This window comes from Carassius gibelio, chromosome A4 (genome assembly GCF_023724105.1).
Source record: "Carassius gibelio isolate Cgi1373 ecotype wild population from Czech Republic chromosome A4, carGib1.2-hapl.c, whole genome shotgun sequence".
NCBI lineage: Eukaryota > Metazoa > Chordata > Actinopteri > Cypriniformes > Cyprinidae > Carassius > Carassius gibelio.
In genome coordinates, this window is record NC_068374.1 from 27,709,425 (window position 1) to 27,727,259 (window position 17,835).

General features: G+C 39.1%; 1 protein-coding gene across 3 annotated transcripts in view; it reads left to right on the forward strand.

The window, feature by feature from the left end:
• Positions 1-17,830, forward strand: part of LOC127975533 (prickle-like protein 1) — a 23,451-nt gene extending 5,621 nt beyond the window's left edge. For 2 of the 3 annotated variants that reach the window (XM_052579700.1, XM_052579691.1), the window contains exons 2-8: positions 10,739-10,921; positions 13,016-13,129; positions 13,639-13,773; positions 14,626-14,829; positions 14,932-15,118; positions 15,360-16,205; positions 16,298-17,830. In XM_052579700.1, the coding sequence (XP_052435660.1) occupies positions 10,751-10,921; positions 13,016-13,129; positions 13,639-13,773; positions 14,626-14,829; positions 14,932-15,118; positions 15,360-16,205; positions 16,298-17,223 (2,583 nt within the window). In that variant the 5' untranslated portion in view covers positions 10,739-10,750 and the 3' untranslated portion in view covers positions 17,224-17,830. Of the gene's footprint in view, positions 1-8,277; positions 8,475-10,738; positions 10,922-13,015; positions 13,130-13,638; positions 13,774-14,625; positions 14,830-14,931; positions 15,119-15,359; positions 16,206-16,297 lie in introns of those variants that run through there. The other variant, XM_052579684.1, reaches the window with a different exon arrangement.
• The last annotated feature ends 5 nt before the right edge of the window (positions 17,831-17,835 follow it).

The following is a 17,835-nucleotide window of genomic DNA, read 5'->3' on the forward strand; positions in this document are numbered from 1 at the left end:
ACTAACTTATTGCGTATGATTTTATAATGTACTACTACAATACTGAGGTGCAGATAATTGCCAATATTTGCAATAAGTAGTAAAAATGGCAAAAAAATCCTGCTATTTTAACAGTGTAAATAGAATCTATAGCTTTTTGCACTTAGTGTAAATAGCATATCACTAAAAAAACGCTTCTGCATGCTAAGAAAATATATTTTAACTTCGTGTAAATAGCAATTACATGCTATTTACACTAAGTAAAAATAGCATCATTTTAGTGTAAATAGCATATATTGTTATTTGCACTTAGTTTAAATAGCCTCTATTGCTATGTGTGTGTGTGTGTGTGTGTGTGTGTGTGCATGCAGTTTACATTAGAAACCCAGGAAATCTCAAAAGGCCCCTCTTCATGTACAAAGGGCTTTACGTTTCAATAATACTTGTTGCTCCTCAGAGAAACTTGAGGAAGAGGATTATCCATTACATTCCCACGACCCAATTCTTCCATCCTTAATGAGCCGAAATTGTCTTTTTCTCACTTGAGTATCTGCAGAAGATAAACAGATTCATTTAAACACATCCCACAATGTGTCATAAATCGATGACAATTTACAGACCAAAGAAGAATAAATTATCATATCAGTGTCTTTGGAGCACCAAGGATGTGCAGTATCACTTTACAATAACCACATGTCCACAAAAAGATTAAGCTACAGAGGAAGTAAAGCTTTACCCCAAGTCTAAGGAACAGAATAGCATTACTTTGTCAGAGGGGCCCCTGACACAGACAGGCATTATGCCAGGATTACTATATCATCCCATGGCGTTGAATTACAAATCATCACTGCCACTCCAAAGCAGCACTATCCTAAAAGGTATAAATAGCCTCGCAGTGAAAGTAAAGTACAGTTTTGTTTGTAGTAGGGTTGGTGTTTAGCACCAGGCTTGTCATGTTACAAGCTTATGAATTATGTGAAACAAACTGAATTGTATAACAACCTATGTATGTTTTTAGCCTTTACAATCAACCTAACCCCTCATTACTGTCATTAAAGCACCTTTCACACTGCCATTCCGGCAAATACACAGGTCAAGTGTTCCTGCAATTTTTTCCGCGTCGCTAGATTTTGCACTTTCACACTGCCAGTGATGACCGGGGATATGCGTGTGCTTTCACACACAACCCGTAAAGATCCCATAACGACACGTGAGATCAGCGCATGACGTGTAATGTACGAGTCGAAAACGCTAAGGCACGTTATACTTTCACTGAAGCAAGCGAACGATCTCGGCATCAGCGTGGACAGTGAGGAACAAACTGATCTCTGCTTCATTATAGTTTGCACATATGTTTTCGTCGCGAACGTTGATCTTCCTTCAAAACAGCCGATAAAAGAGTCGCACAATAACGCGCGTCATCACTTCAACACAGCATTAGATCTGGCTTTTGTTCACACAGCGCTCGTCCTGGGTCGAACCCCGCAATGTTACTAGGTCCCCGACCCGGGTTCAATGCAGGAATCAATCCCAGGACATGGTTGCTTTCACACAGAAGGCGACCCGGCAATGTTCCGGCAATATTGCAGGTCCGACGTGCAGTGTGAAAGGGGCTTAATTAGCAGATAAAAAGATCAGAGAAGTCTTGCATACGTCACTATGAAAAGTCTGCCACTTCACCAGCCAACTGAGTTGTGATATTTTGAATACAAATTCAAGTTCAAAGAAAATAAATAAATATACATGGATGAATTGTTTAGAATATGATAAATATCTTGCATTTAAAGGAGATAAGATAAATTTCCATTTCATACTGACTTTAAAACATTGCTGGTAGGTAACAAATGTCCATGTATTAAAAGTTTTTACTTCTTTAGCACAAAACCTGCAAATAAAAATAGCATTTTTCAGGCTAGTCAAGCTAACATACATTTAAAAGTAAACAAACAGACGGCACCTCTTTAAAAAAAAAAAAAAAAAGAAGATGACTGGCTTCTTTATCAATGGGGCAAGACTTCCATTCTGCTATTAGAAATATGATTGGTCCTTTTAACAGTAAACCAGGACTATATATGAGCGTAATTATTTATATAAAAATATTTTCACAATTGCGCATGTGAAAGGCGTCGGTGTTTCACATCCATTTCTGTACTATACAATTAGCCAAAAGATTGAGTGTTAAAACTGATCATTTAAAGCTCATTTACAAAAGTTGTTTACTTAGAGCTTTCCTGTCACCACATACGCCGCTAGCCATGCTTTGCTGTTTTTGTTACAGCCACATGAGTGTAAACTGACATTAGACGGTGAGGGTCGTCAACTACATTAAGTCAGTGATCTCTTCATCAGCACCTGGTTAAACAGCATGTCAGGATCCAGAGCCAGGAAAAACTAACTAACGAACTACCAAAACATATCAGGCGCATTGCTTCAACATGTTAGAGTGTATCCTTGCTAATAAAAACAAGTCGCATGGACTTGTACCTCTACTTGCTATTCCTGTCTGTTGCGCTTCCTCTGTGTGTCGACCTGGGAGTATAATCGCCTTAATAATTAAAACACAGTCAGCAGCATTAGGAGCAGATGTTTGGTCTTTTTTTTAGTATGAGCCAAATTATTTTAATTAGGAGATGTAGAGGTAAGGGCCCGTTGCTCTCAGTGGAAGCCCAGTGGAGTTTGAGGAGGGTTGCTGTTGGGTTGGGTGGTCTTCAGCTCTCTACATTTTTCAGACAACCTGTAATTACACGTGATTTTGTGGTTGCAGGACTTTAAATTCTGTGCTCATTATAAGTAATGAATGCACACATGTACAACATTTACATTTAAACATAAAAAATTGCTTGCTGTCAGACAAATGGCCAGGTGGACACTGTATGTGTGCCTTATCTCTTTTGTTTGATTTCAGCTTGTGCCATTTTTTGCAGATTACTATTATAGGCCTATTTGTTGTGCTTAACAGTAATAAATAAAAAAATAAAAAAAATGTTTATATAATATAAAGTAATAATAATAGTTTATATATTATCAAAATTTATTATTATTATTTAAAGCATGCATATGTTGTATTCTTCATGCACATTTAAAAAAAAAAACAATTGTATTACCAAAATTGTCAACTGTGGGAAAATACAGTGGAGAAAAAAATATATTGGAGAATTACCATTAAGAATAATTGGAATCACAATAGAAATAAAAATAAACTGTCTATGGTAAAACTTAGGTTAAACTTAATTGAAAACTTTAAGTAAAACTTTGTCTCGTCTCATCTGTGAGAATATAATTGTACGTAATATATGAAATAATGTCACAAGACAAAAAACAAAAACTGTCCTAAAAACTCTTTATTTTTATTAATGCAAAAACAAAATATATATATCATTTCTTGTAAAGTCTCAGAAAATAGGTGCAAAACCTGTCACTGGGGTGGTAACTTTTGAAAATGTACATATTTGTACCTTATTTACTCCTAAAGGGTACATATAAGTCCATTAAAAGTACATATTAGCACTAAAGTGTACATATTTGTGCATTTATGGTACATATTTGTACCTTTCAAAAAGGTAATGCCCCAGGGACAAGTTTTTTTCCTGAAAGTGTATAACTTTAAAATAAACTATATTTTGGTGTGAAATTAGACATGGGCATTATTGTAACAAACAATACAAATACAATTGTTGGGTTTTTGCATGTCTTTTATGCCACTGTTAAACTCCTGAAAGTGTATATCCTCTGCATGTAAGCCCACCTGTGTCTAGAGAGGTTAGTGTGACCTCTCCTTTTTTAAAGTGGAATGTATCAGTTAACAATATCAAATTAGGCAAGCAGGAGAGGGCATGGAGGCCAGTAATAAAACAGAGCCCATTATGAACTAAATGCATGCACACACGCAGCTGGATCCCTGCAGATGAGAGGCCGGACACGCACCGCATATATTATCATTACTATAATTATCTCCACATTATACCATATACTTTTATAATACAGTCACACCTAAATGCAATGACAGTATTTTAAAGTCTTAATTACAGTATTTTACAGTCAACACGGGTTCAGGTCAGGTTCCCAAACTGAATAGAGGTATTCATCCATCCAAAAAAGGACAAAATACAAATATCTTTTTAACCCACAGGATTCTTTTCAGTCTAGTGCAATACATATAATTTGTGTGGCAATCGTATTGAATAATGTTGGTTTTACTGTACTAAGTTATGAGAACTATCAATAGTGGCTTATGTAACACAAAACATCATAAATCCCCATGGGATTAACATAGGAAGACAGTTTTTTTTTTTTAATTCAGGGACCTTTATGTAATTGCTGGCCTTTTGAAATGGTGGATGGTGTCAAAAGGTTTTAAATTATCTTATGTGAAAACCTTTAAAAAAGCTCTTTATCACACAACGTGTCTCTACACATTACAGTGTGACAGTAATGCTGACTAATCTGACCTTCGTTGCTCTTGCATTCAATTCAGGAACATGACTATTGGCTTTTTATTAGGCTTTACAACCCTGTGAAGGTGTCTTTCTAACATTAATTGTCTGGCTATAAAGTTCTGGCACACACAAGTTTAACGTTTTCTTTTATGACCCGATATCTCACACCAGCTTGCGTCTTTTTACGCTTCCGTGACTATGAATATTAACACAGCAGTGAGAAAAGCACTTGCTAAAACATTGCTGATGGATGTGGTGTTTTGACTGGCAGGAATGGGTGAGAATATAATCACTCAAATCAGGCTTCAATGCCTGTAAGGCAGTTTCCGGGTGTGAATAGTCACTTCATTTCAAATTCAGACTTCAGTAGTAAGTTCAGTAGTTTTAGAGGACTGAATTGTGAATGGAATGTGTGAATAAGGACTTTGTGATTGAAGGGAAAGTGATCTGCACTGTATGGAAATTTCAAGGACGACTATTTGAGATTTCAATAACCTTTAATGTTTAGTTTGTGTATTTGAACTATGGATGTATAGGATTACATTTTGTGACAACAGCAGTAGCTTTACTTGGGATTATCTGAGAACGTTCTGGCTGTTTCTTGTGTAAATTGTTAGGAAATTATTTGAACTCCCTTTACTGTCAAACTATTGTGCTTTTTTAACGTGCATATGAGAAACCATTTGAAAACAAAAAAAACTTTCCAGTTTCTTTCTAAAAAAAGTTATTTGGAATTCTTTGGAGAAATCTTGGATTTAAGATTTTGCAACCATAATAATTAGGTCTAAACCAACAAATGATATACTAATTTATATTTTCAGCTAAAGTCAACCTTTTTATTTTTCACTTTTTCACTTCACTTTTTCGCTTGTGTAAAAAACATCAATGACATTATGTGACGTGAGCCCTATATTATTAGTTTAAAAGCAGGCGTTAGTAGGTGTTCATCCCACTACTAAATTAACCGCTTGGCAGAGGCCTCCGCTTGATCTTAAAGTCATCATTTTACACGACTGACAACATTTCTGTTTGTCATAATGCGATTACATTACAAAAACGCTCAGACAGGGAAAATACGTTATAGCGAGTCTGTGTCAATTCACAGTTATGCCCTGAAAGAGTACTCAATGCGTCATCACTTCCTCCTCCGCATTCCTCAGTGTTATTCAAATCAGAATGACTGATCTAAAGAAAAGGCATCCGACTGCGGTTGTCAGGTGAGAGAAACTCAGATGTGTTGTTCTGACAGTGTGAATTAAAACACATACGGCGTGAGACTCGACAATTCAGTCGTTATTAAATCAATAGCACAATCACCATCCTGCTTAGGCTGAGATAGACAAAATGGGTTATGAAAAAAACAAAAAGAAAACAAAAAGAGTTATCAAAGCCTGAATGCAGAGAAAAGAGGTAATACTGAAATCCCCCAAAAAACCTAGCTAGGCATCCAACACTTTGCTTTTACACCAACATGACCGTATTTGCTTACAATTGTTGGCTTTGCTGTAATTGGAGCAGCTGCGTGCAACCAATTGTGCCATGATCCATTAGTTTGATGCCTTGTCATTAACACGGGAAGGAAAGAGCAAATCTAAATACTTAGAGAGATGAGCAGAGGGAGCAGGGTGTGTGCAGGGGTCAGGGGTCACTGAAAAAAAGTGTCATTAGTTAGGTAGCATTGACATGTGAATGCAGCGGAGCAGCATCCATTCTTAAAAACTTGTCAATTGGCGTGGCAATGAGGTGAAATATGCGTTATCGCATATAATGGCTTGCCAGGGGAAGGTCGGACTGTTTACAATGGAAAGAGGAGGATGTGAACCTTAGGTGTTTCACACGTAGCTTCCCTTTCCTTTAAGTGCAGAGGTAACTGTGCAGGGTTTTGAAGAAATAAACTACAACTTAAACTTTCTAAGGAAGCAGGAAGGGTTGTGAACCTGCTCCAGGAAATGATGGGAACAAGGTCTACTGACTGTGGTTTGTTTGTCTATATCTAGACGAACATTCACAATAACGAGTCATTTCTCTAGAAATAAGGTTCGTCTTTGAGTTATACTGTTGGTTTCATATTTCTCTCTTACTAAGAATCGCTGTGGCATTTTCTGCCATTTCGATGGCGTTCCTGATAAACATCTTAAGAAGAGAAAGGGGTTTCTAACAAAGGTCATCCTGGTGGTTAAGTGGTTCTTTACAGCTTTTGCCAAAACCTGAAGAGGTATCCATCTTTGTTTGCTTGTACTCACGTTGCTATCTTATCTTGCTGTCTAAAACAACCTCTCAGATCTGGAAGACGCTCAAGTTCTTCACGGTGACTTGAAAGTTAACCAGGATGATTTAGCAATTGTTCAGTCCAGCAGTTTCACATAGGCTTAATGTGACTGGATCGTGATGAAGTAGCTATGACCAAACAGAGATGCATGTGAGGAGGGTCCAGCTTTTGTGTCTTTTGCATTTAATGACAAAAACGGCACATTTATCATTAGACACTTAGGGGGCATCTTGAAACTCACTTAAACAGACAAAATGTATCGTTATGAGATTAAATACAACCCTAAAACTTATTATGCTATTTGACTGTTATTCTTAAAGCTTCTTGATTCAGCTTCTTGAGATGACGTCTTCTCAGGGGTGTTTCCTTTGTGAGATTCCAGAATTGGAAAGGAATCAACACAATAAGGTCATTGTAACCGATTGAAGTGTGGAGGTGAAAGATGGCCAATGGGGGGGCCATTGTCGCTGTCAACACACCGAGTTCAGCTTGAAGGAAAGAAGAGGAGGAGGATATTGAGCTTATGGAAATGCCTTAAAACTTGTGAAAAGTGACTCACAAGTAGGGTTGGGAACGAACCCGTATGACCATTGTAGTCTGATAAGACATCGAATGACTCTAATGAGCCGTTTCTTTTTAGTGACCCAACAACATAAAGCACAACCAATGTAGTCTGACTCCTTACAGAATGACTCAAATGAGTCGGTTCTTTTTAGTGAATCAAACACACTAACTAACTGAAAACAGATAACATATTTTTGTGTTTTTCCAGTTGCATTGTATAAAATGAGAAAAATTTTACCAAATATTTTTTTCTACAAATATTTACGCCTTATAAATTTATCACGCCAGCAATTCTTGGATTATTCACTTACCCTCGTGTTGTTTCAAACCTGTCCTACTTTCTTCTGCACAGCACAAAAGATGATTTTGAAGTTAAAGCTGATTTTTTTTCCTTAAAATGAAAGTCATTTGGGCCCAAAACAAAATTGTACACAACTTTTTTTTTTTTTTGTACAACTTCTTTTGTGTTAAACAGAAGGGTTTCAGGTCGGGAAGAACAGACATTCCTCCATAACTTACACTACTTGGAAACTTTCCCCCAAAGCAATTTTGGACACAAATGCGCAGATATAAAGTATTGCAACAGCTGTTAACTTTTAAAAAAAATAAGGGACAGTAAGATTACATAATTCATTATTCCAATCCCCCATCTGATTTTGTTAACATATATTTCCTGAGCACTCCCTGTTCTTCCTTGACGTGACAAATGTAGCTGAGAAAAAAAAAAAAAAAAAAACAGAACTCTTGGACATTGGTGGAAACCAACAAGCCCTTGATGCAACATTCAATGGTGAATGAACTTGTCCAGGATGTCCTTGACTTTGAATGATTAGGAACAAAACAAAGGGCTCTGTGGATTAGAGAGCGTTTGCTGTGGGATGTGGACAGCTCTCTCATAGCAGGAATGTGGATGAAGGTTGTTTTGGGATGGGGGTGGATTTCAGTTTGAAGTGTAGGGGGAGGGCTTGAGTGTGAAGGGGGCTGGCCCAGGGGGGTCTGATTAGAAGGAGACATGCTACTTGGCACATATATCGATGCATTCATTTCGACGTGTTCAGAATCACAGGAAACAACTGCATTCTCACTGACTATACAAGCTTCAAGCCTCAGGGGAATTTAGACTAAATTTACATGATATTGACGTGGTCATGCTTGCTAGACCCTTCTTTCATAACTTGCACTAATTGGAGGCTTTTCCTGAATGCTGCAGGATGCATTACACACAGGTAAGATGCTTCTCGAAATGCAAATAAAAAAAAAAGTCTAAATTAGTCTTACTCTTTAAATATGAAATTTTAGACTATGCAGTGCATACAGTCAGACTGATTGAATGATAAGTATTTAATGACTTACGGAAAGTAGCAATTGAAATAACATGTTATGACCATATGAGGTTTGGAATTCGGTAGCTGAGATGAGAATCGGTCACAAAAAAGGGATATAAGGGGGCACAACATGTACACTTGAAATTCCTTATATATATATATATATATATATATATATACATATATATATATATATACACACACACACACAAATTTTATCAACATACAGTATCTAGTAACCATTCTAATAAAAATAATCAAATATTTTGCAGGTTCCAAGTCTTAATATAGAAGGACATTTCCCATTGGGTTAGTAAGATTGCATGTGCAGGTATAATCGCGCTTCAGCTGGTATTTATCTCCTTCTGTGTCCAAGTTTACATGACACAATGCATAATTGAATATTTGAAGGACTAAATAAATGTGACGCATTATCTTGTGTTTAACTTTACAATCTAGTGCCAGATGTACATGGCAAAATAGGCTTTTAGGTTTCTTTACATTGTTTAATTCTGCTCAGAGGTGGCATAAATGCATTTACACAGCAATTACAACTGTATAATTTGAGACTAGGGTCTGAGCAAGCATAATTTAGTCTGTCTTTTTTGTGGCAATGGGCCTTTACACTGAATTTTGAGCAGGGACTGAGCAGCCTTAGCTCTCTGTGTGAAGGCAACTAACGTCTATTAGAAATCACAAAACTGGTTAGTGCACTGGTCATGGGATGAATGTCATTATGCCATTATGAACAGCTACAGATTTCTTTTAGCTCTATCTTTGGTCTCTATATGCATGTATGAGTGCTTGGCAAAAGCATTGCTTGTAGCTTGTCAAACTCACTAAGCTTACCTGACACGTTACATTAGAGATACTTTTATATCCTAGACTTGACAACATTGGCTCTGTGAAGCTCAGGCTTGTTCAACCTCAGTCTCAGGTGAAATGGTTGTAATCCAAGCCTCAGTTAATCCATTCACCAGTCTGTGTTTATTTCATACGCATTTCATATTTGACATAGTAACTCCTGGCCAACACTGAACACACACTTTCCTGTCTGAGGTGCCAGTCAGATCAATGGCGAACATCTGGAGCGTTTACATTTCTCTGCTGTTGTGACTTAAAAAAATGGCCTCTCTTCAAATGTTCCTTTCCTACTACGTATGTTCCTTTGAAAACAGGGCAGGGTTGATGCGTAATGGTTTTGTTTTTGCCACAAAGCAACACATTGTGTCCGTGCCAGAGAGTGACAAGGTGTAATGTGAGAGCTTGTGTATGTTGGCTCTGGAAGCCACAGCAGGCATATCCGACTCACAGAGACAGTTTTTAAAGAAAGTACCAAAGGTTTTAAGATGTTACTGGGCACTCATGTGAGAAATGAATGCACATTTTCAGTTGACCGGGGCCATGAGCTGTATTGTAACTGAGGCAATCCAAATGACATTTTCCATTAAGAGAACAGGGAACATGCTATATGCCTCAAGGTATCCCTACCTATCGATGCCTCTTTGTATTGCAAATCTATTATCTCTGGGTAACTGACATACTGAGAATATCAGATAACTCATAACATCTAAATCTATTTTAGTGGGCAATCAAGATCTATGATAAAACATTCAATCTGTAATCTATCACATAATGGTCTAAGAGATTTTGGGACTTTCCTTGTGACTCGGGGGCAAGCCGAGAGGGGGCTTGTGAAGCACCAACCTCAACCCAAACAAAGGCGTCCACACACTATATCGGGCTCATTTGCAATTCAAAACACTTGAAGCAGTAGCATTCTTTTCAACACCTTGGGACCAAAGGCATTTTATCTGACAGAGAGTACTCTGAAGTGCTTAAGCATCGAGATAAATCAGGTCTGGAGAAAGAGCCACGAGTGTTTAATCCTGCTTCATGTACACATTGTGTTAAAGCTTGGCTGACATTTCAAAGCACAGTTTCCCTTCATTTTAAATATCTGGCAATTCTCAAGTCTCAAGATATATAAAGGAAACCCCACACTATATGTTTTAGCACTGTGGGTTGCTCTCCATCTCCTTTTTTAGATGTTTTGAGAACATTATTATCCTAAGGATAATGCATATTTCCCAAAACAAATGCAGCTGTAAAACTTGGGTATCAAACTTCTAAATCCAAATCCTCTCTTGTTTTTATGTGAACAGTGGCCCCATCTGATGAGTCTTGAGACTACATCAGGGATCTGGCCCATTACTCGGGCACCGGACATGGACTTGAGAGGAGCCAAAATGACAACAGGATTTCAGAGGAGCTCAACCTCTGATGATGACTCTGGATGTGCTCTGGAGGAGTACACATGGGTTCCTCCTGGACTACGAACTGAGCAGGTAAACCTTGAGCCTCATTTCTCATTACATGCACAGATTTCTCACCATAGTCGAGGGCAGACAGCCATAACTAGAAGTATAAAGCATTACTCATGCTTTTGATACTTCTAATTATCTGCAGACATCCAAAAATTCAGGCAGAAACTGTCTTTCCCTTTCTGACTTCACAATTTTAGACAGATTTCACGCCAAACAGAAGCACCTGATTCAAAGCATTCCCTACAAAACTCATTTTCCTTGTGGTTTTACTTCAAGTCTGATTCTCAGCCAATTTAGGTTTGCGATATAAAACCAGCCAGTCAAGCTTTTGAAGTTTGATGGCTGCCTTCACACTTGGGCATGAGATTTTCGGAGCTTCCGAATGTGAGGTTTATGCAGTGCATGCATTGCTGGAATCTCATCTACCCTGAAACACAGCTGCACATGACCTTGCACGGAGGCCAACAGCTCTTAATGAATATACACTTTGACATGGGCAAAGTCTGGCAAGCTTACTGAGTGGAGACGGGACCCTCTCAACATTGACATTGTGCAAACATGTGACCTATATCTGCCCGACAGGGTGTTGATAGCTGAAAGTAGCAGAACATTTTTAAAGGGCAGAACAACTAGTAAAGAGCTACAGAGAGATAGAAAATCAGGGAGAAAATATTTGCATGTTGAAAAGTCAACCATTTTTCTTTGAAAAAAAAAAAACCATGGTGAGAAACAGGAATTAGTGGTAATTGCTTTGAATCCTCTCTGCGGTAAGCTGTTGCAAGGCATTTTATTTCCCCACAGAGATGAGTCTCAGCTAGTGAAGTCATTAATGGCAAAATGCTTAAACAAACTACTGCCACAGTCTGGCAGTAAAATTAACAGCATTGTTTAAAAAAATATATAATCAAATGACTTGTTAGGCTTTTTAGTTTGCCTGCCAATTAATAAAAAATGTTTGCTAGAACTTGTATTGTCTGGTAATTTTTTCCCAAATCCACTGTTACACACATATTACACACCACTATATTAAAACCATATAACTACCCCCATGGTCTCTAAAGGTAACGCTTTACAAAAAGTTTTAATTTCTGCATGATAAATATTTATGTATGATAAACATTTAAACAGCATTTATTAATATAGGTTACAAATGTCAAATCATAAATTATAATATCCAATAATATATTTTAAGTTATCTATTAGAATTAGAGAAGTACAATTTCGCTTCTGAATTAGATCAAGTTATCATATAGAACATTATTGTAAAGTGTTACCATTTCAAAAAAATATTACCACTGTCAAAACTGGTGTTCCTCAGTGCATTGGCTTAAACTGCTTGAATTGTTCTTGTGTGGTTCGAGCACTAGTCCCGACAAAACAGCCATTTAGAAAACCTGTTTTCTTGCCTTGCTGTGTGCAGTAGGCAAACAGAACTGAGACTGTGTCTAGGGGCTAGTTGGCACTTCCCTGAAACAAGGCAATACACAAACACACATGCAGAACCAACGGGGTGGGTGTTGGTCTACTCTGGAGTTGAAAGAGAATCTGGAGTGAAGCTGAATGTGTTTTTCTAACCCCCACCTTCTCCGCGTTTTTCAAAACGTGGAGTGGGAGGCCTGACATCCTCATGAAAGCTCTTCTCTCAGTTCTGTGAAATGCACTGCAAGCAGCTTTGAGTGAGGAAAAAACTGTAACTTGAAGGCAAAAACACAATTCCTGAGACTTAAGAGAGAATTTAGGGCAATTTGTATGACAGCTCTCGGTATTGAATCCCACTCACATCCCAACCCCACTGGTACAGAAATAACAATCTGCCTTCATCTGGATAGTAACACTTAAACACAAGGAACATTCCAGCAGGCATCTATCTTAGTGTCTTTAATGGTGTACCACACCATAAATATTCTTCAGGGTCACCACTGACAGACCGCTGTTAAAATACTTTTCCGGTCAATGATATACCCTCTTCCCACTTGATGGGGGAGATGATCGGGAGAAATCTGTATGACATGTTGAATGATGTTGCACCAATTGAGGCCGGTGTCTCATTTCAACTTTCAGCTGTTGAAAGCAAACCCTAATCCTCTCACTCTGTTTACCTTCTTTCCCCAACAGGTTCAGATCTACTTTTCGTGCCTGCCCGAGGAGAAGGTGCCATATGTCAACAGCCCTGGAGAGAAACACAGGATCAGACAACTACTCTATCAGCTGCCTCCACATGACAATGAGGTATGCGGAAAAAAAACTCAACAATGAAAGTGACAGAGATTAAATCCATGCTGCTAGAATACACAATGGTTCTACCAGAGGACTTTATGATCTCACAGATAGAAGTGCATGCAAAGATGTGTTAGTACTATCACACAGGGGTATCTTTCTCCTTTCCTCTAGCAGCAATAAAACGTCTGTGATTTTTATGGTGCTTGCTGTAAGTCCTAGATCTGTGTACTTTTAACAAATTCCTGGCATAACTGCAGGTTACAGATCTAAAAGGCTCTTCACGTGTGGCATCATTGTTTACCCCCCCTGCAAGGCCAAACAGAGCAAATTGTTTGTCTTTTGTATGAGTTCCACAAGTCTGTTGTAAACGTTGAGGTCGATTTGTGTACTTTTCAACTTAGCCCCAAATATGTTTTCCCATCCCTTAAAAAGAGGATGAAGCCTTTGATAAAACTTATATCAGCCATTCATTTGTCCTTCATTTAAGCAGATAAATATCTACCTTTGCTTCAACACAGATCCGATACTGCCAGTCCCTCAGTGACGAGGAGAGACGAGAACTCCACATGTTCAGCATTCAGAGGAAGAAAGAGGCACTGGGGAGGGGAACCCCAAAACTGCTCGCCAGAGCCCTGCAGCACATTTGCGAGCATGTATGCATAAGTGATCCTGGTATTTTTCCCCACATCTGTAGAAATTTTAACTTGCACATATCAAAATTAAAGATAGGGCACAAAAGGGACCATATTCAAACTCTTAAATGTGATTTTGTGAATGTCTTTAATCTATACTCAACTTCTAAACATGAAGTGTAGTCCTTTCTGTGACAGTTAATTCTGGCAATATCAAATCTACTTACGGTCATGAACATACAGTTGGAAACAGCGTTGATTTGTCATGGTAAATCAGACAACTTGGAATCAGGCAAACGGTCCAATTATGGCCTAAAGACAACCAAAGCACAGAGAAAATTCATGGAAAGGATTAAGTATTACAACACACAATCTTTGGCTGAAGTCTATCTCCTTGGGGGGCTGAAGTTAGCACGAGAGCCAGTTTAGAGGGTTGTTTCCTGTTGAGAAGACCTATAAACACTAACCAAAAAAGTCTAGCATCATAATACCTCTGAAAAACAGATGTATCCCTTCACCACAAATTGCCACACAAAACACTGCAGAGCAGTGCTAATCTTGGGTCTCTGGTTTCCGTTGCTTAAAAAAAAAAAAGTTTGCGAGACACTCAACACCCCTGTTTCCAAGGCCAACAGCTATGTAGTAATAATGGGAAGCAGCTGTGAAATGAATACTTTGGCAAAAGTACTTATAAAAAGACCATGACCATGCATTTGGTCATGCTCAGTTGGTCATTTCAACAGAGATTGGGGTCCATTTTAATTAAAACTTCATGTCTGTGTTCCAGAGAAGAATGCAGAGTAAAACCTAATAAACTGTAGGGTGACCATATGCCAGCCTTTGATTCTCATAAAATCTTACTCTGAATTGCAGTGTAAAGAGAACATCAAGGGTGGCGAGATGGTAGTGTTTGCTTCACGAGCAGGCCCTGGACCGTGCTGGCATCCAGCATGCTTTTCCTGCTCCACCTGTCATGAACTTCTGGTAGATCTCATCTATTTCTATCACAATGGCAAAGTCTACTGCGGGAGACATCATGCAGAGCTTCTGAAGCCACGGTGTTCAGCTTGTGATGAGGTGAGGATATTTATATTTTTCTAAAGAGCTAGTATACAAAGAAACTAAACTTGCATGGCCAAGAAAAAAAAAAAAAAAAACTAATCTCATGTCTCTTCACAGATAATCTTTGCTGACGAGTGTACTGAAGCTGAGGGTCGTCACTGGCACATGAAACACTTCTCTTGCTTTGAGTGCGAGACTGTTCTGGGAGGACAGAGGTACATCATGAAGGATGGCCGACCTTTCTGTTGTGGATGCTTTGAGTCACTATATGCAGAGTACTGTGAGGCCTGTGGGGAGAACATTGGTGAGTTACCTCTGGAACAACTGAAATTGTATGCAGGGATGTCTATTCCTGCTTCTGGAGGGTCACCTGCTTGCAGACTTTACCTCCAACATACCTTGATACAAAGACCTTAATTAGTTGGTTTAGGTTCATATGATTAGTGGGGCCTTCAGGAACAAAACTGGACATCTCTGTTACACCTGTATAAATATATGGTTGAAAAAGTACATGATTTCTTACTTGTTGATTTACCTTTATTCAGGAGTCGACCATGCTCAAATGACGTATGAGGGCATACACTGGCATGCTACTGACAAATGCTTCTGTTGTGCCCAATGCAAAACCTCCCTGCTGGGCTGCCCCTTCCTTCCAAAAGAGGGCCGGATCTACTGCTCCAAGGACTGTAGCCTAGGTGAGGATGTCCATGCTTCTGACTCTTCAGACTCAGCTTTTCAGTCTGCCAGATCACGGGAATCTCGACATAGCATACGAATGGGCAAGAGTAGTCGCCCTACAGAGCAGTGCCAGCAGACAAAACTCTATTCAGCAACAGATTACAGGAACTCTAGTCTCTGTGGCGACAACACGGAGACCATGTGTCATCAGCTGGAGAGAATGAACTTAGAAGAGGACAGCTACTGGAGAGACCGGGATGAACAGGAAGGCCCTGAGGACTGTGTAGATGATTGGGCTGAGCATGAAGACTACATGACTCAACTGCTACTGAAATTTGGAGATCGTGGTGTCATTCACACGGAAGACACCAGGCCGGCCAAGCCATGGATGATGAAAGACTCTGAGACCAACAGGACCAAACCAGAAATGAAGATCAGCAGCCATAATTTGGCAAGTACGAAGCACCACACTGAAATGTATTGGGCCCAGTCTCAGGATGGACTTGGAGACTCTGCCTATGGTAGTCACCCTGGCCCAGCTAGTGCTAGAAAGATTCAAGAGCTGGAGATGGATCAGGCAGCAGTATCTGGATTCTGGTCAAAGCCTAGGGAATGGTATGAAGACTCACTGGAGTGCATTACAAGTGAATTCCGGAAGGCAGAGCACAACATTGGAGATTCTATGGATTCTTTAGCTCTCTCAAATATTACAGGTAGGAAGGTCATCTTCTATCAAAGTCTTGCACTTGTCAGTCCTTATTAAATGAATCTTAATTACTCATAACATGTCTTTCCAATTTCTCAGGAGCTTCGGTGGATGTAGACAGCAGAGACAGACAGACCATCTACTCACTCCAAAACATGAAAGACCAAGAAAGAGAGATTGATGAGTGTGATAACATTAGTAACATGGGCACACTAAACTCCTCAATGCTCCACAGAAGTGCTAATTCCTTGAGGAGTTTAAACTCTGAGCTGGACCGTGAGGAGACACTGGGGCAAGGAGAGAGAGAAGATGAGGAAGTAGAGGACAGAATTCCACCTTATTATGGAGAGGAACCACCCTCTCCACTGCATCTTCCAGTGCTGAGAAGGACCAAGTCTCAATCTCAGCCCCAATCCAGACCTCAGCAAGTGAAGTTCTCCGACGATGTTATGGATAAAGGATATTATGGCGGACTATGCTCAAGGCAACCACCGATGAGCGAGAGGACTCGCAGACGGACCTATCATATGGAGGAGGAGCCACAGAGACGTCCTGCTAACAGACATCACAAACGCAGACAGGGCCGGAAAACACGTTCAGAAAATGCCTTGCACCTGCCTTCCAAAAATCAGGGTAAATTGCATGTTGTGCCTCAGATCATCAGCTCAAGCATACCAGAGCCCAGGAATGGTATTCTTCTAAATCACTCAGCACACAGTCAGCACCCTTATCATCAAACCCCAACAGACTTTTCTCAGCAGGGCATAATCCGAATGGACCATTTCCAAAACATTTGTGACGATGATGACGACGACGACTGGTGTTCGACATGTTCCTCTTCATCTTCAGAATCTGAGGAGGAGGGATTCTTTCTTGGTCAGCCAATCCCTAAGCCCAGATCCCAAAGTTTTCGTTATTACACAGAGGACTATCCGACTCGAGTCACTGCTTTAACACCTCCTTTCGGCTCACGGACCAAACTGAAAAAGAAAGGTCATAAGGGCAAGAACTGCATAATTTCTTAGACTTTAGACTGAAAGACTGCATCTGCTGCAGCTGGGATAAAAACATGAGTGATTCTAGAGAAGCTGGAAGCTTTCTTTACAAGTACAGAGTGCCATTTGAGTTGCTTTTCTAAGAACAATGAAAGTAACAGAATATTTCTTTGTACATTGTATAGCAAAAGCATTATTTCCAAAAAAGCAAAATTTTGTGAGTATTGTGTACACTAACAAAATAATTATTTAATAGTGCAAGCAATGTATATTTGTTAAATTAAGATTGGAATACTGCTATTTTTATATCCAAATATGTTAAATGATTAATTCCCACAATTCCTGGCCTCAGATGGAGTTATAATTACTGATCAACAAAATAGAAGTCAGCCATTTTATTGACCAAGTGTTTGCAAATTAAAAATATATATGCACTGTTTATACGCTTAATGGCCTCGCTATGTTACCCTGCTGGTGTCACTGCCCCCTTAAACATTTTTCTGTCTACAGTATGCTTATGCGCTTACACAGTGTTGGGGGAATCTCTTCTCTATTATGTACATTTCCCTACAGGTAACCATACAATATTGATTTTTAATAAGATGTCAATAAAATAATTCAAGGGAGATTTAATACATTTCA